Source organism: Plectropomus leopardus, chromosome 4 (genome assembly GCF_008729295.1).
Source record: "Plectropomus leopardus isolate mb chromosome 4, YSFRI_Pleo_2.0, whole genome shotgun sequence".
In the NCBI taxonomy this organism is placed as follows: Eukaryota; Metazoa; Chordata; class Actinopteri; order Perciformes; family Serranidae; genus Plectropomus; species Plectropomus leopardus.
In genome coordinates this window covers 12,501-36,238 of record NC_056466.1, presented here as the reverse complement: position 1 = coordinate 36,238, position 23,738 = coordinate 12,501, and the positions used below count along the sequence as shown (strand labels likewise).

The following is a 23,738-nucleotide window of genomic DNA, read 5'->3' as shown; positions in this document are numbered from 1 at the left end:
TGAACAATATCTTGCTACAGTAGAGGGCAGTGTATGCCTGATCTGGACTCAATGAATGCTTGCACACACATCTTGCACATCTCATCTGGGGGGGGGGGGGGCAGCGGGAACAATATAATTTAATTTGTACCACAAACTAAGTAATATAAAGAGTTAGCTGGTGTTAAATACAAATTTCAGAGGAAAAATCCACTCAGGCCCATACAGAAGTCAAGGCTAAGCACTCAAAGTTTTCAAATCCTAGAGATGTTGCTGGTGTTGAGCTCAGAAACAGGATTTTTTTTTTTTTTTTTTTTTAAAAACCTCTACTTCTGGATGCTCATCAGAATCATTATATTAAACTGTCAATTTATGGAGCAATGTCAAGGATTTAACAGGCCACTTTTTCATAGATTGCCCCAGTATTTTTTAAAACATGGAACAGTCAAATGTATTCAACTTGAAGGATACTCAGCAAGGTCATAAAATTCCCAAATTGTCCTTGAAGCCATTCTTTAAAAGGAGCTTTTAACTTTTTAACTAAATATTTAAAAAAAATATTTTCATATTACCATCCCCTGACATCATGATTAACAGAACATCTGTGGATGTTCATAGTCTGATTATCAATGTAAATGTTACATAGATAATTTTTTCCTTTGAGTTTACAATCAGTTTTACTTACAGTTATTACATTGATGACTTGTTAAATTAAATTATAATCATCACAGGTTTGTAATGAACTCATTGTTAGTGTTTCATGAGTGTTTTCTTTTCGTCAGCGTCTTTAACGCATGTTTCTCCACATTGTCTGAGAACAACACACAATGGTCTGCATGCTAGAACATTCTCATATTCCTAACCTAAAACTCTTTTACTTTTGTATGTGAGGTATGACGAAAATGGTGAATGCCAGATATCCTCTTTGATGGCTTGTATATGCCACTTCATGCCAGCTCTTCATGGAAACTCTGTGATGATTATAGTGAGCACAAGTATTTGACATGCATGTTTTTTTTCTTTTCCAACAAATGGAAACATTCAGACACATTTCTCAACATTCGCCCTTTTTAAAAAAACTTCTTTAACATGTATAGTGGGTTAGTAGCAAAAAACAAAACAAAACAAAAAACATTTAATTTGAAAAACAAATAATTCAAAAAGGACAATGATATTATAATAATACAAGAAAATAACTCCAGCTGTAGCTCAAGCTGCTGACTGAAACACACAATCAGCTGCACCTTGGGCCAACTCTGGCTCAGTGTCAGCACACTTTAATCATGAGTCTTGGATCTTCACGAGTCTCTCAGTACGTTTACATGCACAGATCAGTCCAGTTTATCGCTCATTCAGGCAATATAATTGGACTGCTGTCCTCGTCCCAGTATACAAGCATCAGGGGAGAATCTATTTTAGTGATAAAGTATGTCCGACCTCTCCACGACAAGTGAAGATATGTCCCTTTTCAGCTCACTGCTTTTAACTTATATTATTGATACAGTCTATGATATCGACCCAATCACAATCACAGCTGTTTCTTTACAATAACTTCAGGGTAGAAAACCGCTGCATCACATACACATAATCATACGACAGTGAGCAAACTCTGCCTTCATTGGTGCATTTTAAGCCACCTAAAAAAATCATTATCAGTTTAAGTGTTGCCTATTCTATATTGAGAATGTTTTCAGCACTTTATTTTGCTGTAAGACAGCACATTTACCGACGGAATCTGAAGCCGTCATCTCAAAAAAAAAAAAAACAGACTCCACCAAAAAACAGTCTTTTTCCTCCACTGAACGGCAGAGCTGCTGCTGTACCACTGCCTCAATCAGCTATTGGAAGGTTAAGAGGGGACAATATTCAAATACATCAACACTTGAAATGATATTGATTTTTTTTAGGTGGTACATTTATTTTAAAAATTCATTTTTATTGGGACTAACAATAATTCAACTTTCTAGCATCATGTAAACATACTGATTGTTAGGTCAAAACATTTTAGCCATCTGGGAAAGAAACGACAACAAAAGGCAACTAAACACAAAAATAACATATTCTGAAGTTGTGTTCAGGTACATTGCAAGGGTATTTACAAGAACTCCCATGACAAAAAGGAACCTGGAATTTAACTTTACATAAAGACACAGGTAGCCTGTATCCTTGTTCTTCAGTTCTTGTAAACTAACTTGATCAGATAATCAAACAAATAGGTAGGCACGGCCGCCGATGACAAACACAGATCTGCCTTAAGGAAATAAAAATGTCACTTTTTGTAGATCTAACTGGGGCGGCAGGAGCTCAGACTGTTGAGACTTAGCATGTTGTCTTTTTTTTAAGTAAAATTATGCTATACATGCTGCATAATTGTAGCTATAATTGTAGTTGCAAATATTGTAGCTGAACTTGAGTTGAATACAAAGTAATGATACTCTGAAAACATTTCTTACATTTGTTTACATTTTTGCTGTGCTAAAATTATCACAGTACCCCCAACACCCATCAGTGCCCAGTGAATTAATAATAACACAGTATAAGAAGTTGAATTTCTCCAAAGAGGGATTAATGCACCAATATTGACCAAAAGTAATTGAACTAAATAGAAACAGAAAAATGTCGGTCATGGGACAATGGACATGATAGACTGATAGACAGATGGTTACAGAGACAAACCGTGGATAAAGAGTGAAGGCATACAGAGATAGCTGTGGAACAGTGGCCAACCAAAGACCCAATAAAGATTTAAATAACATGAAAATGACACTTACTCTTTTGTTGATCTACTGGTAGCTCAGTCTGTAGGGATCTGGGGTGGGAACTGGGAGTGGTGGGTTCAAGTCCAGGAGACTCAGGACAGAAAAATATCTTATCTGCTTGTATGGTCTTAAATTTCAGGGGTTAAGATACATTCTGTCTTCCTATTACTGCTGGAGATGGACTGGTCATAATATCAAAAGCAGTCACTTGTCAATGGCTAGTTTGCTTTTATGGACAAAAAATTAGACGCACATTTAATTTTAGCTGCAAGTTGTTGGAGGCACTGTTCAAACTTTAAAACATATGATTTATAGCTAAAAAAAAATTAATAGAAATTAATTGTCTTGGACTTGATATGCACCCATTAATACATGATGCAGCCACAGAAAATGACATTTTTCACTCAAACTTATAGAGTCATGGCATGGTGACCAACAACAAACACAACAGACAACAGACAGAATTACATTTTGTAGATTTACCTGGATCTGGCGTCACTCGGGAGTCAGGGAGGGGGGCAGGGAGTCAACATTGGAAATGGAGGATGTAAATTAATTTCCAGAAATTCAGCACGGACCACATTACAGCATGTGGACTATCAGAAGGTACCAGATTCCAAATATGTTCTTCAAAACGCAAAAATAACGTGATGAAAATAGAAATGTATTCTGCCAGAAGTTTGCATTGCGGAGGAGGAGGGATCATGTGCGGGAGAAGTGAGATAATTTATGTATTTTTATTTTTTATTAATGTTTTTTTATTTCCATTTATTGTCTTTTCTTTTGCAGTTTTATTGATTTTTTGTTTTTGGTCTTTTAATTTGTTTGAATTTATATTGAGATTTTTCATCCTGCATTTTGCATTGTTTGTCCTTTTGATTTAGTGTTATCTTATCTCTACCCTAGTTTTGTCTCGCTCGTGTTCAGGAGGAATGTTTGTTTTTCTGTTGTTATATCGTTTTATAAGTGTCCCATTTCTGCTTTTGCTTTTCCTGTAAAAACACTTTGTAAACTCTTTTAAGGTTAAAAAACCCAGTCAATATAAGTGAATGCAAACACATCACGGCACGGCGGCCATTGTAGATAATCAAGCAGAATAGTCAGCACACAGACTAAAGGAGAATAAAACTGACACTTACTCTTTGGAGATCAAGCTGGGGCTGCAGTCACTCAGTCTGCAGGGAGGTGGCGTGGGAAATGCAGGATGTAAATGAAATTCCAGAAATTCAACTCAAATAGTCTTACGGCGCGCGGGCAGTCGGTATATACCAGATTACAAATACGTAACTCGGAAACGCATAAAGAACACAATGGATCATTTTTTCAACCCAAAATTCGCGTTGAGGATGAGGCGACGTCATTTGCGAATGTAGCGAGATAAAAGCGTGGTATGGTGGCGGGACTACAATTTGTTTCCCTTCACAAGCTTAAGCATAAAATGAAAGCTTTGAGCCTGTAGTTTTTAGCTGTAGCTTTTGTGTTAATTACCTTTATTTTAAAAACCCAGTCAATATAAAAAATAAATGCTAATATACCATCACTGAATTTTAAAAAATCTTCCCTTCAAGTGAGGGACTGAACAAGGCAACAAACCCAAAACTGTTTGCAGCTCCATCACTTTGACATCTCTCTACAACTAATGCATGACTATAGGTCCTGTGTGTATTTCAGGACTATGTGTGTGTAAGGAATGATTACAGTAGTGTGTCAAAATTAAATTTGCCAAATGAGGAGCTAACAAAGCAAAAATATACACTATTGCACCAACACTCAACCGAGCAGACACATGTCAGACCATCATGTCATGGCGGCCGTGATCGATAATCAAACAGGTAGGCACGGCGGCCAACCAAAAACACAACACAGACTGACACAAGATAATCACAGTTATCTCTGAAACCAGATCTGGAGATAGATGAGGGATAGGACAAGAGAGGACAGCGATAGAAAGAGAAATGAACGATTGATAGAGATGCAGGGATAGAACAGTAAAGAGATAGTCAAGAACAACACGGTCAAACAAAACCACAGCACAGTCTTATAGAAAATAAAAATGACACTCACCCTTTGTAGATGTAGCTGGGGCGGCAGTCGCTCAGTCTGTAGGGAGTCGACGTGGGAACCACATGGTAGCTTCAAGTCCAGAGGACTCATACAGAAAAATATCTTATCAGCTTGTCCTATTTACTTGTTACTGAATAGCTCACATTAACTGACAACAAAAGATGCCTTTTATTTTAGCTGTGAGGAGTTGGAGGCCTCAATCAAAATTTAGGACATAATAAAAATAATAATTAACATGAATTAATCTTCTTGCAGTTAATATATTAATACATTGTCCAGTCAAAACTAAAAATGACACTTTATTATACTGAGAGTGATGGCACGGCAGCCAAACAAAACACATCACAGACTTGAAGATGATGAAAAGTAGAGATGGATGGAGAGATGAGGGGAAAGTAGAGATGAAGATGAAGATAGAGAGATGAGGGATACAGAGATAGTCACGACACGGCGGTCGTGTAAGATAATCAAACAGGTCGGCACGGCAACCAACCAAAAACACAACACAGAATTAAAAAGAATCAAACTGACACTTACTTTTTGTTGATCGAGCTGGACAGCTGTCGCTCAGTCTGCAGGGAGTCGACGAGCAAACGGACGACGTCAAATAAATCGCGCAAATTTTGGCACAGACCACGTTACCGCGTGTGGACTGGTGGGATGTACCGGATTCTGAATACGTTTTCGGAAACGCAAAAAGAATATAATGAAAAATTCGCAAGCAGAGCATCACACCGGCCATGACAGATAATCTGACGGACAGGTTGGCACGGCGGCCAACGAAAACCACAACACAGACCTCAAGAAACAAAAAGCTCTTTTTCGAGCATACAAAACCGAAGTGAGATTAGTGACAGGAAGATGAGGGATGGAGACTGATAGAGAGAGAGAGAGAGAGAGAGAGAGAGAGAGAGAGAGAGAGAGAGAGAGCGTCATGGCACGGCAGCCATGTTACATAACAGATAGGCAGGCACGGCGGCCAACGAAAAACACAACAAAGAAATAAAATGACACTTACTCTTTGTAGATCAAGCTGGGTGCCAGTCGCTCAGTCTGTAGAGCCCGGAGGATGGCTGCTTCAAGTCCAGAGGACTCGCTGCAGAAATGTATCCAAACTGCTTAGAGCGAGAGCGAGAGCGAGAGAGAGCGAGAGAGAGAGTCATGGCATGACGACTATGTTAGATAATCAAACAGATAAGCAGGCACAGCGGCCAAACAAAAACACAACTCCGAAATAAAATAACACTTACTTTTTGGAGATCGAGCTGGGGTGGCAGTCGCTCAGTCTGTAGAAGCTAGAGGATAGCAGCTTCAAGTCCTGAAAACTCGCTGGAGAAATATATCCAAACTGCTTGGAGAAAGAGAAAGAGAGAGAGAGAGAGAGAGAGAGAGTGAGTTACAGAGACAGTCATGGCATGGTGGCAAACCAAAAACACAACACAGTAAGGATGTAACGATGCATCAGTGGGCAATTAGAAATCGATACTAAATATGTGAATTTCAAATCGGTGAATTGAAAAATGAACCGCAATGCTTTTTTCAACAGCAGAGGGCATGATCTGCTTTTGACTTCGCTTGCTCAACGTGCCACATCACAACGTGTTCAATGTCCTATGTCATGCCCGAGACTAGAGACAACTCGCCAACGTAAATTAGACGAAACAAAGGCTCCACAACAGGCAATATTAAAAGAGAAAATGGACATTTGAGCTTCCTCAAGTCAGAAAGTAATAAAGGTGAGAAGATAACAGAAAAGACAAAAACAGTCTGCAAATATTGGACGAGGGTGTTGAACTACATAAATAGTACAACTAACATGATGCAGCATGTGAACCGGCATCATAGTGAGGAGCTCTCATTAGCCCCACCTACACATGTTACTCCTTAATGACAACTACACGGCCAAAGGAAAAAAAAACAAAACACAAAAAAAAACTAAAAAAACCAAACTACACAGACAAACTGCAACCCTGCTCGCCCCAAATGAGTCAAAGAGAGCCCAACTTGTCACCCATGATTGGGAAATGAACAACTAGTTCTTCAAACTTGCCCTCTCTGCCTTCCCCTCAAGCAAAAGCAAACCTATCCAAGGCAGCCACCTCTGTCCCAGTGGAAGGGTTTTTAATAGCAGGGGACATTGTGAATGTTCAGAAATGCATTCATTGCAGATCTTGTGTTTTGTATTTATGCCCTACCGCTGAAATAATAAGGGAGTCTTTAATTGGATATAAAAAAGAGAAAATGCAGTATTTTGTATAATTTCTGTTTGAAATAACTAATAGAATATTTTTCAATCATAATTTTTCTGTAATCTCATTTTGTATTTAAAGAAAATTGTAAGCAAATCATATTATGAACCCAGTATCGTGAATCGCATCGAATCTAGAGTTGAGTGAATCGTTACATCCCTACAACACAGAAATAAAATGACACTTACTCTTTGTAGATTGAGCTGGGGGGGTGGTCACTCAGTCTGTAGAACCCGGAGGATGGCAGCTTCAAGTCCTGTAGACTCTGAAGACTCGCTACAAAAAAATATCCTAACTGCTTGTCCTATCTTTAATTAAAGTTCAAGAACTGGTCAGATCCTTTCTTCCAATTACAGAAGCAACTGAAACTCACGGCTGTGTCCTATCCTATCTCAGACATCCTATGTTATCTTAAATCCTGGCTATACTTTTGGTTTTGCAGTCAGCTCTCATCCTGCCATGCTCGTCTCTTATTAGAAGGTACCAGCAGGCTACTCGACATGGACAAGCCATAAATCTAACAGCTCTCACCTGTCACTGGGTAACTAGCTCACTTTCATGAAAAAATAAGATGCACAATATAAATTTTAGCTGCCAACAGTCAAAAGCTTTCAAAGTTTTACACATTATACAACTGAAAATTAATAGCAATTCAAATTTAAAATTAATCAATTACAGTCAATATATAGCCATTAATACATGGTCTGGTCAGAAACAGGAATGAAAATTACCCATAGCACATAAACAACAGGGAGTAATGGTTTGGTGGCCATTTTAGATAATGAAACAGAGAGGTAGGTATGGTGGCCAACCAAAAACAGAACATAAACTTTAAGATTGTGGATTTACCTGGATCTGGGGTCCCTCAGTCTGCAGGGAGTCAACGTAGGAAATGTTGGATGTCAATTAAATTCCAGAAATTCAGCACAAACCACATAACCGGATGTGGACTGTCGGGATGTGCCAGATTCCAAATATGTTCTTCAAAACGCACGAACAAATGTGATGGAAATACAAATTTATTCTACCGGAAATTCGCATTGAGGAGGAGGCGTCATGTGCAGAAGAAGTGAGATAATTCACGCATTTTAAATTTTTTAAGTGTATTTTTTCTTAATGTTTTGGGGTTTTTTATTGTCTTTTTTTTTTTGCCTTTTCTTTTGCGGTTCTGTTGCTTTTTCTGTTTTTGAATTTATATTGAGATTTTTCATCCTGCATTTTGCATTGTTTGTCCTTTTGATTTAGTGTTATCTTATCTCTACCCTAGTTTTGTCTCGCTCGTGTTCAGGAGGAATGTTTGTTTTTCTGTTGTTATATCGTTTTATAAGTGTCCCATTTCTGCTTTTGCTTTTCCTGTAAAAACACTTTGTAAACTCTTTTAAAGGTTAAAAAACCCAGTCAATATAAGTGAATGCAAACACATCACGGCACGGCGGCCATTGTAGATAATCAAGCAGAATAGTCAGCACACAGACTAAAGGAGAATAAAACTGACACTTACTCTTTGGAGATCAAGCTGGGGCTGCAGTCACTCAGTCTGCAGGGAGGTGGCGTGGGAAATGCAGGATGTAAATGAAATTCCAGAAATTCAACTCAAATAGTCTTACGGCGCGCGGGCAGTCGGTATATACCAGATTACAAATACGTAACTCGGAAACGCATAAAGAACACAATGGATCATTTTTTCAACCCAAAATTCGCGTTGAGGATGAGGCGACGTCATTTGCGAATGTAGCGAGATAAAAGCGTGGTATGGTGGCGGGACTACAATTTGTTTCCCTTCACAAGCTTAAGCATAAAATGAAAGCTTTGAGCCTGTAGTTTTTAGCTGTAGCTTTTGTGTTAATTACCTTTATTTTAAAAACCCAGTCAATATAAAAAATAAATGCTAATATACCATCACTGAATTTTAAAAAATCTTCCCTTCAAGTGAGGGACTGAACAAGGCAACAAACCCAAAACTGTTTGCAGCTCCATCACTTTGACATCTCTCTACAACTAATGCATGACTATAGGTCCTGTGTGTATTTCAGGACTATGTGTGTGTAAGGAATGATTACAGTAGTGTGTCAAAATTAAATTTGCCAAATGAGGAGCTAACAAAGCAAAAATATACACTATTGCACCAACACTCAACCGAGCAGACACATGTCAGACCATCATGTCATGGCGGCCGTGATCGATAATCAAACAGGTAGGCACGGCGGCCAACCAAAAACACAACACAGACTGACACAAGATAATCACAGTTATCTCTGAAACCAGATCTGGAGATAGATGAGGGATAGGACAAGAGAGGACAGCGATAGAAAGAGAAATGAACGATTGATAGAGATGCAGGGATAGAACAGTAAAGAGATAGTCAAGACAACACGGTCAAACAAAACCACAGCACAGTCTTATAGAAAAATAAAAATGACACTCACCCTTTGTAGATGTAGCTGGGGCGGCAGTCGCTCAGTCTGTAGGGAGTCGACGTGGGAACCACATGGTAGCTTCAAGTCCAGAGGACTCATACAGAAAAATATCTTATCAGCTTGTCCTATTTACTTGTTACTGAATAGCTCACATTAACTGACAACAAAAGATGCCTTTTATTTTAGCTGTGAGGAGTTGGAGGCCTCAATCAAAATTTAGGACATAATAAAAATAATAATTAACATGAATTAATCATCTTGCAGTTAATATATTAATACATTGTCCAGTCAAAACTAAAAATGACACTTTATTATACTGAGAGTGATGGCACGGCAGCCAAACAAAACACATCACAGACTTGAAGATGATGAAAAGTAGAGATGGATGGAGAGATGAGGGGGGAAAGTAGAGATGAAGATGAAGATAGAGAGATGAGGGATACAGAGATAGTCACGACACGGCGGTCGTGTAAGATAATCAAACAGGTCGGCACGGCAACCAACCAAAAACACAACACAGAATTAAAAAGAATCAAACTGACACTTACTTTTTGTTGATCGAGCTGGACAGCTGTCGCTCAGTCTGCAGGGAGTCGACGAGCAAACCGGACGACGTCAAATAAATCGCGCAAATTTTGGCACAGACCACGTTACCGCGTGTGGACTGGTGGGATGTACCGGATTCTGAATACGTTTTCGGAAACGCAAAAAGAATATAATGAAAAATTCGCAAGCAGAGCATCACACCGGCCATGACAGATAATCTGACGGACAGGTTGGCACGGCGGCCAACGAAAACCACAACACAGACCTCAAGAAACAAAAAGCTCTTTTTCGAGCATACAAAACCGAAGTGAGATTAGTGACAGGAAGATGAGGGATGGAGACTGATAGAGAGAGAGAGAGAGAGAGAGAGAGAGAGAGAGAGAGAGAGAGAGAGAGAGAGAGAGAGAGAGAGAGAGAGAGAGAGAGCGTCATGGCACGGCAGCCATGTTACATAACAGATAGGCAGGCACGGCGGCCAACGAAAAACACAACAAAGAAATAAAATGACACTTACTCTTTGTAGATCAAGCTGGGTGCCAGTCGCTCAGTCTGTAGAGCCCGGAGGATGGCTGCTTCAAGTCCAGAGGACTCGCTGCAGAAATGTATCCAAACTGCTTAGAGCGAGAGCGAGAGCGAGAGAGAGCGAGAGAGAGAGTCATGGCATGACGACTATGTTAGATAATCAAACAGATAAGCAGGCACAGCGGCCAAACAAAAACACAACTCCGAAATAAAATAACACTTACTTTTTGGAGATCGAGCTGGGGTGGCAGTCGCTCAGTCTGTAGAAGCTAGAGGATAGCAGCTTCAAGTCCTGAAAACTCGCTGGAGAAATATATCCAAACTGCTTGGAGAAAGAGAAAAGAGAGAGAGAGAGAGAGAGAGAGAGAGTGAGTTACAGAGACAGTCATGGCATGGTGGCAAACCAAAAACACAACACAGTAAGGATGTAACGATGCATCAGTGGGCAATTAGAAATCGATACTAAATATATGTGAATTTCAAATCGGTGAATTGAAAAATGAACCGCAATGCTTTTTTCAACAGCAGAGGGCATGATCTGCTTTTGACTTCGCTTGCTCAACGTGCCACATCACAACGTGTTCAATGTCCTATGTCATGCCCGAGACTAGAGACAACTCGCCAACGTAAATTAGACGAAACAAAGGCTCCACAACAGGCAATATTAAAAGAGAAAATGGACATTTGAGCTTCCTCAAGTCAGAAAGTAATAAAGGTGAGAAGATAACAGAAAAGACAAAAACAGTCTGCAAATATTGGACGAGGGTGTTGAACTACATAAATAGTACAACTAACATGATGCAGCATGTGAACCGGCATCATAGTGAGGAGCTCTCATTAGCCCCACCTACACATGTTACTCCTTAATGACAACTACACGGCCAAAGGAAAAAAAACAAAACACAAAAAAACTAAAAAACCAAACTACACAGACAAACTGCAACCCTGCTCGCCCCAAATGAGTCAAAGAGAGCCCAACTTGTCACCCATGATTGGGAAATGAACAACTAGTTCTTCAAACTTGCCCTCTCTGCCTTCCCCTCAAGCAAAAGCAAACCTATCCAAGGCAGCCACCTCTGTCCCAGTGGAAGGGTTTTTAATAGCAGGGGACATTGTGAATGTTCAGAAATGCATTCATTGCAGATCTTGTGTTTTGTATTTATGCCCTACCGCTGAAATAATAAGGGAGTCTTTAATTGGATATAAAAAAGAGAGAAAATGCAGTATTTTGTATAATTTCTGTTTGAAATAACTAATAGAATATTTTTCAATCATAATTTTTCTGTAATCTCATTTTGTATTTAAAGAAAATTGTAAGCAAATCATATTATGAACCCAGTATCGTGAATCGCATCGAATCTAGAGTTGAGTGAATCGTTACATCCCTACAACACAGAAATAAAATGACACTTACTCTTTGTAGATTGAGCTGGGGGGGTGGTCACTCAGTCTGTAGAGCCCGGAGGATGGCAGCTTCAAGTCCTGTAGACTCTGAAGACTCGCTACAAAAAAATATCCTAACTGCTTGTCCTATCTTTAATTAAAGTTCAAGAACTGGTCAGATCCTTTCTTCCAATTACAGAAGCAACTGAAACTCACGGCTGTGTCCTATCCTATCTCAGACATCCTATGTTATCTTAAATCCTGGCTGTACTTTTGGTTTTGCAGTCAGCTCTCATCCTGCCATGCTCGTCTCTTATTAGAAGGTACCAGCAGGCTACTCGACATGGACAAGCCATAAATCTAACAGCTCTCACCTGTCACTGGGTAACTAGCTCACTTTCATGAAAAAATAAGATGCACAATAAATTTTAGCTGCCAACAGTCAAAAGCTTTCAAAGTTTTACACATTATACAACTGAAAATTAATAGCAATTCAAATTTAAAATTAATCAATTACAGTCAATATATAGCCATTAATACATGGTCTGGTCAGAAACAGGAATGAAAATTACCCATAGCACATAAACAACAGGGAGTAATGGTTTGGTGGCCATTTTAGATAATGAAACAGAGAGGTAGGTATGGTGGCCAACCAAAAACAGAACATAAACTTTAAGATTGTGGATTTACCTGGATCTGGGGTCCCTCAGTCTGCAGGGAGTCACGTGGGAAATGTTGGATGTCAATTAAATTCCAGAAATTCAGCACAAACCACATAACCGGATGTGGACTGTCGGGATGTGCCAGATTCCAAATATGTTCTTCAAAACGCACGAACAAATGTGATGGAAATACAAATTTATTCTACCGGAAATTCGCATTGAGGAGGAGGCGTCATGTGCAGAAGAAGTGAGATAATTCACGCATTTTAAATTTTTTAAGTGTATTTTTTCTTAATGTTTTGGGGTTTTTTATTGTCTTTTTTTTTTGCCTTTTCTTTTGCGGTTCTGTTGCTTTTTCTGTTTTTGAATTTATATTGAGATTTTTCATCCTGCATTTTGCATTGTTTGTCCTTTTGATTTAGTGTTATCTTATCTCTACCCTAGTTTTGTCTCGCTCGTGTTCAGGAGGAATGTTTGTTTTTCTGTTGTTATATCGTTTTATAAGTGTCCCATTTCTGCTTTTGCTTTTCCTGTAAAAACACTTTGTAAACTCTTTTAAAGGTTAAAAAACCCAGTCAATATAAGTGAATGCAAACACATCACGGCACGGCGGCCATTGTAGATAATCAAGCAGAATAGTCAGCACACAGACTAAAGGAGAATAAAACTGACACTTACTCTTTGGAGATCAAGCTGGGGCTGCAGTCACTCAGTCTGCAGGGAGGTGGCGTGGGAAATGCAGGATGTAAATGAAATTCCAGAAATTCAACTCAAATAGTCTTACGGCGCACGGGCAGTCGGTATATACCAGATTACAAATACGTAACTCGGAAACGCATAAAGAACACAATGGATCATTTTTTCAACCCAAAATTCGCGTTGAGGATGAGGCGACGTCATTTGCGAACGTAGCGAGATAAAAGCGTGGTATGGTGGCGGGACTACAATTTGTTTCCCTTCACAAGCCTAAGCATAAAATGAAAGCTTTGAGCCTGTAGTTTTTAGCTGTAGCTTTTGTGTTAATTACCTTTATTTTAAAAACCCAGTCAATATAAAAAAATAAATGCTAATATACCATCACTGAATTTTAAAAAATCTTCCCTTCAAGTGAGGGACTGAACAAGGCAACAAACCCAAAACTGTTTGCAGCTCCATCACTTTGACATCTCTCTACAACTAATGCATGACTATAGGTCCTGTGTGTATTTCAGGACTATGTGTGTGTAAGGAATGATTACAGTAGTGTGTCAAAATTAAATTTGCCAAATGAGGAGCTAACAAAGCAAAAATATACACTATTGCACCAACACTCAACCGAGCAGACACATGTCAGACCATCATGTCATGGCGGCCGTGATCGATAATCAAACAGGTAGGCACGGCGGCCAACCAAAAACACAACACAGACTGACACAAGATAATCACAGTTATCTCTGAAACCAGATCTGGAGATAGATGAGGGATAGGACAAGAGAGGACAGCGATAGAAAGAGAAATGAACGATTGATAGAGATGCAGGGATAGAACAGTAAAGAGATAGTCAAGACAACACGGTCAAACAAAACCACAGCACAGTCTTATAGAAAATAAAAATGACACTCACCCTTTGTAGATGTAGCTGGGGCGGCAGTCGCTCAGTCTGTAGGGAGTCGACGTGGGAACCACATGGTAGCTTCAAGTCCAGAGGACTCATACAGAAAAATATCTTATCAGCTTGTCCTATTCACTTGTTGCTGAATAGCTCACATTAACTGACAACAAAAGATGCCTTTTATTTTAGCTGTGAGGAGTTGGAGGCCTCAATCAAATTTAGGACATAATAAAAATAATAATTAACATGAATTAATCATCTTGCAGTTAATATATTAATACATTGTCCAGTCAAAACTAAAAATGACACTTTATTATACTGAGAGTGATGGCACGGCAGCCAAACAAAACACATCACAGACTTGAAGATGATGAAAAGTAGAGATGGATGGAGAGATGAGGGGAAAGTAGAGATGAAGATGAAGATAGAGAGATGAGGGATACAGAGATAGTCACGACACGGCGGTCGTGTAAGATAATCAAACAGGTCGGCACGGCAACCAACCAAAAACACAACACAGAATTAAAAAGAATCAAACTGACACTTACTTTTTGTTGATCGAGCTGGACAGCTGTCGCTCAGTCTGCAGGGAGTCGACGAGCAAACCGGACGACGTCAAATAAATCGCGCAAATTTTGGCACAGACCACGTTACCGCGTGTGGACTGGTGGGATGTACCGGATTCTGAATACGTTTTCGGAAACGCAAAAAGAATATAATGAAAAATTCGCAAGCAGAGCATCACACCGGCCATGACAGATAATCTGACGGACAGGTTGGCACGGCGGCCAACGAAAACCACAACACAGACCTCAAGAAACAAAAAGCTCTTTTTCGAGCATACAAAACCGAAGTGAGATTAGTGACAGGAAGATGAGGGATGGAGACTGATAGAGAGAGAGAGAGAGAGAGAGAGAGAGAGAGAGAGAGAGAGAGAGAGAGAGAGAGAGAGAGAGCGTCATGGCACGGCAGCCATGTTACATAACAGATAGGCAGGCACGGCGGCCAACGAAAAACACAACAAAGAAATAAAATGACACTTACTCTTTGTAGATCAAGCTGGGTGCCAGTCGCTCAGTCTGTAGAGCCCGGAGGATGGCTGCTTCAAGTCCAGAGGACTCGCTGCAGAAATGTATCCAAACTGCTTAGAGCGAGAGCAGAGCGAGAGAGAGAGAGAGAGAGAGAGAGAGAGAGAGAGAGAGAGAGTCACAGAGACAGTCATGGCATGGTGGCAAACCATCACCATCATCCATTGTACCCGGAGTTTGCAAGCGGAGCATCACGGCTACCATAACAGATAATCTGACAGACAGGTCAGCATGGCAGCCAACGAAAACCACAACACAGAGAATAAAATGACTCTTACTTTTTGCAGATCAAGCTGGGCGGTAGTAGCTCAGTCTGTACTATCTGTAAAAGAAATAATAGCGTCACTAAAATTAAACTTATTCTTTGTAGATCCACAAATTTGTAAGTCACCCTTTCTCTAAATGTGCTGCAGCAGAGCGCTGCTCCTGATAGGTGAGGTGGATGCTCTGACCTCTTAACATGGCGAAGCTGCTCCATGCTTGTGTTGAGGTGCTAATTTAGGCTTTAAGTACTCCGATGCTACGAAAACTAATGTGACCAAGCCATTGTGGCCTTCAATCACGCATCATGTCAAAGCGCACCACGGAGCGAGATTAATCAGCATACTTTTATTCAAGAAGCCTTTCACACAGCGCGCGTCAGCAGCGCGTGACTTCAGCCTCGCCGAGCCGCAGCGTGTTTCATGTTTGCAGCGTTCACACATGCAGCGTTATTGCAACGTCGCTGCTGCCTAACGGCCCGCAGATATTAGTGCTCTAATTTCAGGTTTACAAGTACAAATTCCACTTATTTATGAAGTTAAACCAGCTCCTGCAGAGCCGACAACACGGTCCTGTAAATGTTTCAAAATAAAATGCCTTGTATCAGCAACTGATGGGATTCTGTCCAAAGAGACGCTGTCAGAGGGCTTTTGTTTTGAAAGGGAGGCGGGGAAGTTGGAGCAAAAAAGCTGTCTTTGCATTTCCTCCTCTCCGTAACACAGAGACTCTAAACTGCAGTAAAAAGTGTTATAGAGTCAAAATAATCATCAAAACACCATTTTCACTCTATCTCTGCGGACAAACGCGCGTTTGTCCTGAGAGCAATTTGTGCTCACAAATATGCAAATACAGCAGTCATATCTGCGGCAGCGACGCTGCAACAGCGCTGCATGTATGAACGCCACAAGCTCGGCGAGGCTGCAATCACGCGCTGCTGACGCGCGCTGCGTAAAACGGGCCTCAGATGTTATGTTTATATATTAACGAGTGGCAGCTGATTTTTGTTTGTTGGGGGGTTTAAAAAAGCCATTTTGGCACCATTGTGGCATCATTTTAAGAAAACATTTTTGCTTTATTCAGGTGATGTTTCAAGAAATCTTTTTTTTTTCTGTAAAACAATTTTAGTGTTTTTATTTTTTAGAGCACATATGCCTTTCAAACCAAGGATTTGACAGCACAAGCACTGAATGACACTGTAGCTCAGACAGTGAAGCCTCATCATGTCAAGGCAGTCAGCAAAACACAAACAGCTTTCACAAAAAAAACACACAGTTTTTACCGACGAGACCGAAGCTGCACACCGAGAGTTTACCAGGTTACGACATTAAAAACAACACAACATACAGACAACCTAACCCTAACCCTAACCCTAACCCCGCCACTGCACAGGATGATGCTGCTCGCTGTCACCTGATAAAAGTCCACACACTGACCTTCCTGTTTGTTAAAGTCCTCCACGGCTCAGCGGTCGGCTCTGAGCGGTTTCATCAGAGCGAATTAAAGCAGAGTTTAGCTTCACCTCCAAACAGGTGTGTGAGGCTCCTCCTTAACCAAACTGTTACCCTTTTTCTGCCTCTGAGTGCAAACTGGGACTCGTTCAGACTCACACTGACACCAAATGTTTGACGTGTGCCGGGATTTGAATTTCCCGGGAAAAAAAAGTCACTTCCTGAAACTGAGGAGGTAAAATGCAGCACAGGGAGGCGGGACTAACAACTCCAGCCAATGAAACCATAACAAACATTTTGAACAGTCTCTGATTGGTGGCTTTAAATTTAAATCCAACAGGACGTACACTGCATTCAGGAAGTGAGGATACCCTTTCAAAGTAACCACTTTATTTTGTACTGTTCCTTTCATCAACGAAATGCAGCACAGAGAGCTTTACAAGAAGGAAATTGCACGACTTAAAATGAGCATAAAAACAGGGGAGTTAATGTAAATAAACAGATTTACCCTTTGAAACCAAAGCAAATTGACTTAGTTTCTTTCAAACATATGGGAAGGAAGCAACAAGCAACAGCTGAAGAAAACTTAGCAAGAAATTAGAAAAAAAAATTATCTGAAAAACTGTTAAAAACAAATGAATGAAAAACAAAAAGAAAAAAAGAGAAAAAAGAAAGGAAAACGTTTTTAAGAAATTATATGGATTCTGTGAGAATTTTAAAATATGTAATTATGATAAACATTGTATTTCCCTAAACAATTATTTTTCATAATAGTTTTCTCAATCTGGCATTTCTTATAATTTGTGAAACATTTATTATCAAACTGCTCATTGCCTTTTTTCTGAGGAAATTGCACCTCAGAGGTCAAAGGCTTAAATAGTTGTTAAAGGCATCTGGAAGCAGCACAAAATGTCGGGGGGGAAACATCCAGAAAACCATTTTTTTTTGTTATATTTATTTATTACAGATATTAAAAATATGTTACAATAAAAAGCAAACTTTTTTTAAAAAAAATAATTCATTTCTGGGTAATTTTCTTGTTTGCCTTTGTTTGTTTTTCTTTAAATTCATGTATTTATTTATTTATTTTTCATATTTTCTTGCAGTTTTCTTGTTTATTTTTTTCTAATTTCTTGCTAATTTTGGGGCTTTGTCTTTTTAAGTCTCTCATTGCCTTCTTCACATATTTTTGCAAGAAATCAAGCCACTTCTCTCATATTTCAAAGAGAAGTGGCTGAAATTCCAGTGTGTAGGATTTTAATGGAATATAATTTGTGTGTGTGTGTGTGTGTGTGTGTGTGTGTGTGTGTGTGTGTGTAATCAGTTTAAAGTAAAAAATAACTGTTAAGAAAACCTGCAAAACTTATTTGAGCCTCACAATGGAGGTAACAGATTATTAAGTCTAAATAAGTTTACAACATGACCAACAGGTCTTTTAAATGAGCACTCATTAATATGTTTCACCACAGGAAGGCAGCAGCGGGCTACTGGTGATTATTAGGTACTTAAACTTTGCATTTCCATTAAATAATGCCATGTGAAACTATGTAACTACAATATAGAAACAATTTACATTTTTTGACAGTTTTTATATTCTCAGAGACATGATATATATTTTCTTTCACTGTGTGTTACAGTGTGTCCTGCAGATATTTCACAATCACAATTACACCCACAAATAAACATTGTCAGCAGGCTTTTATTATTATCATTTGAAAAGGAAACAGGAAGTGTTCAGTAAAAAAATATTTATTTTCATGTCTCTGAGAGATAAAACAATAAAAGCGTGATACAAAAACACCTATATGACTATATGAAAAGACTATTTTCACTGCATATTTTTGCCATAAGCTTTGCTCGTCATGGGAGAAAAGTCGTCGAGCTCCTCTTTAGACGTTCCGCAGCTGAGCAGCAGTCAACCTCGCCGGTACAGTGAAGTGTTGATGTTAAAGATGCCTTTTTCAAATCTCGTGACGACTTATTCCCATTTAATTTAAGGAGCTCCTGAACTGCTGCTTACTGTTTAGATCAGCACCGCTGCGTCACCAGGAACACTGTGTTATTTCAAAACGCTGCATTCACCCGTTTCGTCTGGAGGACTTGCTGCGTCCCTCAGGTGTTGGAGGCCGGAGGTCGGAGCTCTGTGCTGACCTCGTGTTTCTGGAGCTCGGTCATGTTTAATTTACGCCACGGGGCTCAGCTGATTGTCTCAGGATGGAAACATTTTAAAAACACTTTTGTCTGCAGAGAAAACTCCAACACAAAGAAACGTCAGCAGACAAACTCTCCAACAAACGACGGACTTTAAAACAAACTGTGGAGACTTTCATCTGGAGACAATGATCTGATGAATGTGTGAAACAAAAGAGGACAAACAGACGGAGAACAAAAGGAAACTGAAGGAGTTTTGGCTCCTCGCAGCTTCCATCGTCTTCAGTTTCATGGAGATGCTCTGCTATTATCACCTGCTGCCTTCATCCATAATACATCACAGCCACAGTTCACTGACCCGCCATGCTGTGTGTGTGTGTGTGTGTGTGTGTGTGTGTGTGTGTGAGTGTGTGTGTGAGTGTGTGTGTGAGTGTGTGTGAGGCAGCCTGCCCTGTATTTACTCCCTGCCATACTCCATTAAACCTGGTTTCATGTTCCTGTTGTTGTTCTCGCTGCTGCTGCGCCTGAATATTTGGACATTATGTCCTACCGCCGCCGTCAGAGGACAGTTTCTTTTCGCTTGTTTAACCCTTTGAACTCTGCTACAAAAACGGTCCTCATGCGCTTACATCAGTATTTTTGCTTATTTTGATGTAATTTCTTGGAGTATTTTTTAAACACTTCACATCTTAAAGTCTGCACCACTGAGCTAAAAGGTTGTGGAAGTCAATAAACCAGAATAATTAGTTAAAATATTGAAGTTGCATCATCAAAGATATTATACAAAAATCTGACTTTTTTTCAACAGATTTTACAAATTAAAAAACAAAACATGTTGATCCAAATGAATGCAATGAGCAACTTAAGAAATGACCCAAAAGTTAGCCAGAAATTAGTGAAAAAAAAAAAAATTTTTGCCCTAGCTTTTTTCTTTTTTTTTAAATAGACATTTTTCCCTGGCTTTATGAAAAAAATGTTCGAAATCAGTCCAGCAATCTGTGGAACATTTCTTGTTCCAAGTTTGTCATTTCCCTTTTTTCTTCATGTTTTTGAAAGAAACTGCACCGATTTGCTCGTGGTTCAAAGGGTTAAATACTGATAAAAGGTGTCAGAGAGCAGCACGAGAACAGATGTCGCTCCAGGTGTCAAAGGGTTAATAGGCTGCTCTTTCATAATTTAAACAATGAACAAACTGATGCACTTTGAGGAAATCTGAATCAGATCTAAACTTGACATTTCTGTTTTTCAGGTATTTGTCCCCTCCCCCCTCCTCGTCCTCTGTCCCGGCCAGGTGCACGTCTCGTCGTGTTTCCCCCTCAGTGGCGTGTGACCTCTGACCTCCTCGCTTCACCTGATGTCACTGCTTATGAAATATTCACGGGTGTCAACAGCTGGCATCACACTTACCTGCACCCCCACCCATCCCGTTACCATGGAGACGACACAACACAGCACATGCTGTCCTGAGGTAGTGACGGTGTAACGCTTACTCACGGTCAGTCTGCCCAAAATAGACCACAGACTCATGTGATCAGCTGAAAACTGAAACATGACAAATGTCATCCTCACTGGATCAGTGAATGTACACAACTCCGAAATATTCAAAAACTCAAATGCGTCAACACATTACGCGCAAGATACACTTCTGCGTCTACATGGTACACTCTATGTGTCCTTCTGCGTCTACATGTTACGCTTTAGGTATCCTTCTGCGTCTACATGTTACGCTTTAGGTATCCTTCTGCGTCTACATGTTACGCTCTATGTATCCTTCTGCGTCTACATGTTACGCTTTAGGTATCCTTCTGCATCTACATGATACACTCTATGTGTCCTTCTGTGTCTTTACGTTCCAGGATGCTGCTACCGTGATCATACGGGATGATCCTGCAACGGGCCGAGGGTGGAATCGAACCCGTGTCCGCTGATGACACGGCCACTGTGGTGACGACGCTCGCTCCACCAGGTGAGGTAGTGGGTGCTCCTGAATGTTCATTTGCTGTTTGATAAACTGACCAAATACTTTAATCCAAAATGTTTCAAACACATTCATTATTATATTATTATTTATTTATTTTCATCGAGTTCAACTGTCTCAAAAACATTTAAAAAATTGAAGCGTGAATGAAGTTATAAAGACTTTCATTACAAAAACAAAACAAAAAAAATGAATTTACATCCTGCTTTAGTTTCTGATCCAAATTCAATCATCTGATTTTCTTGTTGATAAATTTATAAAAATATAAAATCACATCAGAGTCTTTCTTTAATCAGCTGAGAGCAAACTGAAGGAAACGTGTGAGGGTGGACAGAAAAACAGAAACGCTCACAGACAGCTCAGCAGGAAAAATCCACTTTTAAAAATCATTCTGAGTTTGTGTCTCTCTGTTGATCGTTGCTGTAAACCTGCTGACAGGCGCCGCAGCTCCTTCATCTCTTAAACCCCAAACCTAAACGTCCGGCTGCAGATGGCCGAATCACGCTGAGTCCACCTGCAGCCTCCGTCACCTTCGTGTCAGCGAGCCGCAGCTTCAAACTCCAAAAATCAGTTCTGCCCCGAGACCTCTAGAAAGATTTCCACCGGATGGCAGACAGGATGGTGTGGATGAAGTAGAGGAGCGTCGCCATGTACGAGAAGACCTGAGGAGACAGAGAGGTCAGAGGTCATCCTCTGAGGACCCTGAACGCCTGCACGATAACACAAAGTTTCAAAACTTTTTCAACATATTTCCACGACTGAAAGGAGAAAATTAATGCATGCGACCGCAGGCGACATCTATTATTTTTCCACCATTGATTTTTTTCTCTTTCATTTTATTTGTCTGTTTATTTGTTTTCTCACTCTCTCTCTTTTTACACTTTAAAAGATATTTAAATAAAATAAAATAAAAAATGTCATTAATAAATACCGTAACCGTAATAAATACCGGTATTCATTAACAAATACCGTAACAAAAGCAGACGATCGCAGGTGTGAGAGCAAATGACTAATTATGGTCAAACATGAGCAGTATTCTGTATGTCCTCACACTTGTAGTGTATAATTCAGTCTAGTTTACCAAATTTTACAAGCTTTAGAAATAAAACCGGCCCACACCGTGACACTCAGTCCAGCCTCCCACACAGAACCAGTTCAGGGTTCATCATGTTAAGCAGGAAGCAGCTGGACTCACCACCGCAGCGATGTCCAGCTTGTAGTTTTGGGAGCCGGTCCCGTCGTCCATTTCCAGGGTCACTTTGGCCAAAGCCACCGAGGCGCTGAGGTAGAAGAAGGCTGCGATGCCGTGATACGCAAAGTCCTGAGAGACCAGAAGGACAAAAGGCGAAAGGTCAGTCATCACCGAGTCAAAACACACACACACACACACACACCGACACACGATACACCGACACACTGCCATACCGACACATTGACACACCGATACACCTACATACCGATACACCGATACACCGATACACTGACATACTGACACACCGATACACCTACATACCAATACACCGATACACTGACACACTGACACACCGATACACCTACATACCGATACACCGATACACTGACACACTGACACACCGATACACCTACATACCGATACACCGATACACTGACATACTGACACACCGATACACCTACATACCGATACACCGATACACTGACACATTGACATACCGATACACAACAGACCAATACACCGACACACCGATACACCGATACACTGACACACCGATATACCGATACACCGTCCCTGTGACGCCCCTCCCGCTGCCCTGGAGGGGGGGTGGTTAGCTTGACAGGGCTCACCTGGTCCTCTCAGGTAACAGAAACCAGCCCAGGTGTTTTCTCGCTCTCTCACACAGACACACATGCCTCGCACTGCCGATTACATCATTCGTTTTCTGTCTCAGGCTGGATTTACTGAAGTCTTGATCCCACTTCTGATTTGTCGCCTGTGTCTGATTTTTTTGACCGCCTGCTTATATCTGCTCTTAAAAGTGAATCTGATATCTGCATGTGCACCTGCAGCAGCGCACGTGTAAACGGGGGTTTGGCTCCTGACGCGGACCAAAGGAGATGAAATAAAGAAACACTTTTAAGGTTTTTATTTTGTGCCGCCGCAGTCGTCGAGAGCGTTTAAAGCCGCGCTCTCCCACTGCGGCAGAAATGTCCTCATAAATGTGTTTGTTTTCATCACATTTTTAATTCCTCACTCTGTCGGTGAATATCCCGCCCGTGTGCTCAGACGACAGATTCATCTGCAGAATCACATCTGATTTATTTCCACATGTGAACGAGGCCTGAAACCAAACTGAGATTATCTGATTTAATGTGTTTGTTTCCTGCTTCATGACACGTATCCGATCTGTGACACCTGAGAGGAGAAATCAGATTTGGGTCACTTGAACCATTTAAGTAAATTCAGCCCTTATTTAATAGATTATAATTTTAAATTCGCTGATCATCTTTAATAATGATGATGACGAAGAAAAGGCCAGTGAAATGTCTTTGTGCAGTTCTTTAAAAATGTAAATTAAGAAGAGAAAAAATTTGGGGCCAGAGTCGAAAGATTTAGACAAATTATTCTGTTCAGTTCTTTTGTTTTTACTGCAGTTTTATTAAAGC

The 23,738-nt window shown here is 40.2% G+C and overlaps 1 protein-coding gene across 3 annotated transcripts in view; it reads right to left on the bottom strand.

Annotated features, from left to right (window-relative positions):
- Positions 1 to 21,175: 21,175 nt before the first annotated feature.
- Positions 21,176 to 23,738, bottom strand: part of LOC121942616 (myelin and lymphocyte protein-like) — an 11,411-nt gene continuing 8,848 nt past the window's right edge. For all 3 annotated transcript variants that reach the window (XM_042485876.1, XM_042485877.1, XM_042485875.1), the window contains 2 exons: positions 22,294 to 22,419; positions 21,176 to 21,760 (listed from right to left, as the gene is read on the bottom strand). In XM_042485876.1, coding sequence (XP_042341810.1) covers positions 21,686 to 21,760; positions 22,294 to 22,419 — 201 coding nt within the window. In that variant the 3' untranslated portion in view covers positions 21,176 to 21,685. The remainder of the gene's footprint in view (positions 21,761 to 22,293; positions 22,420 to 23,738) is intronic.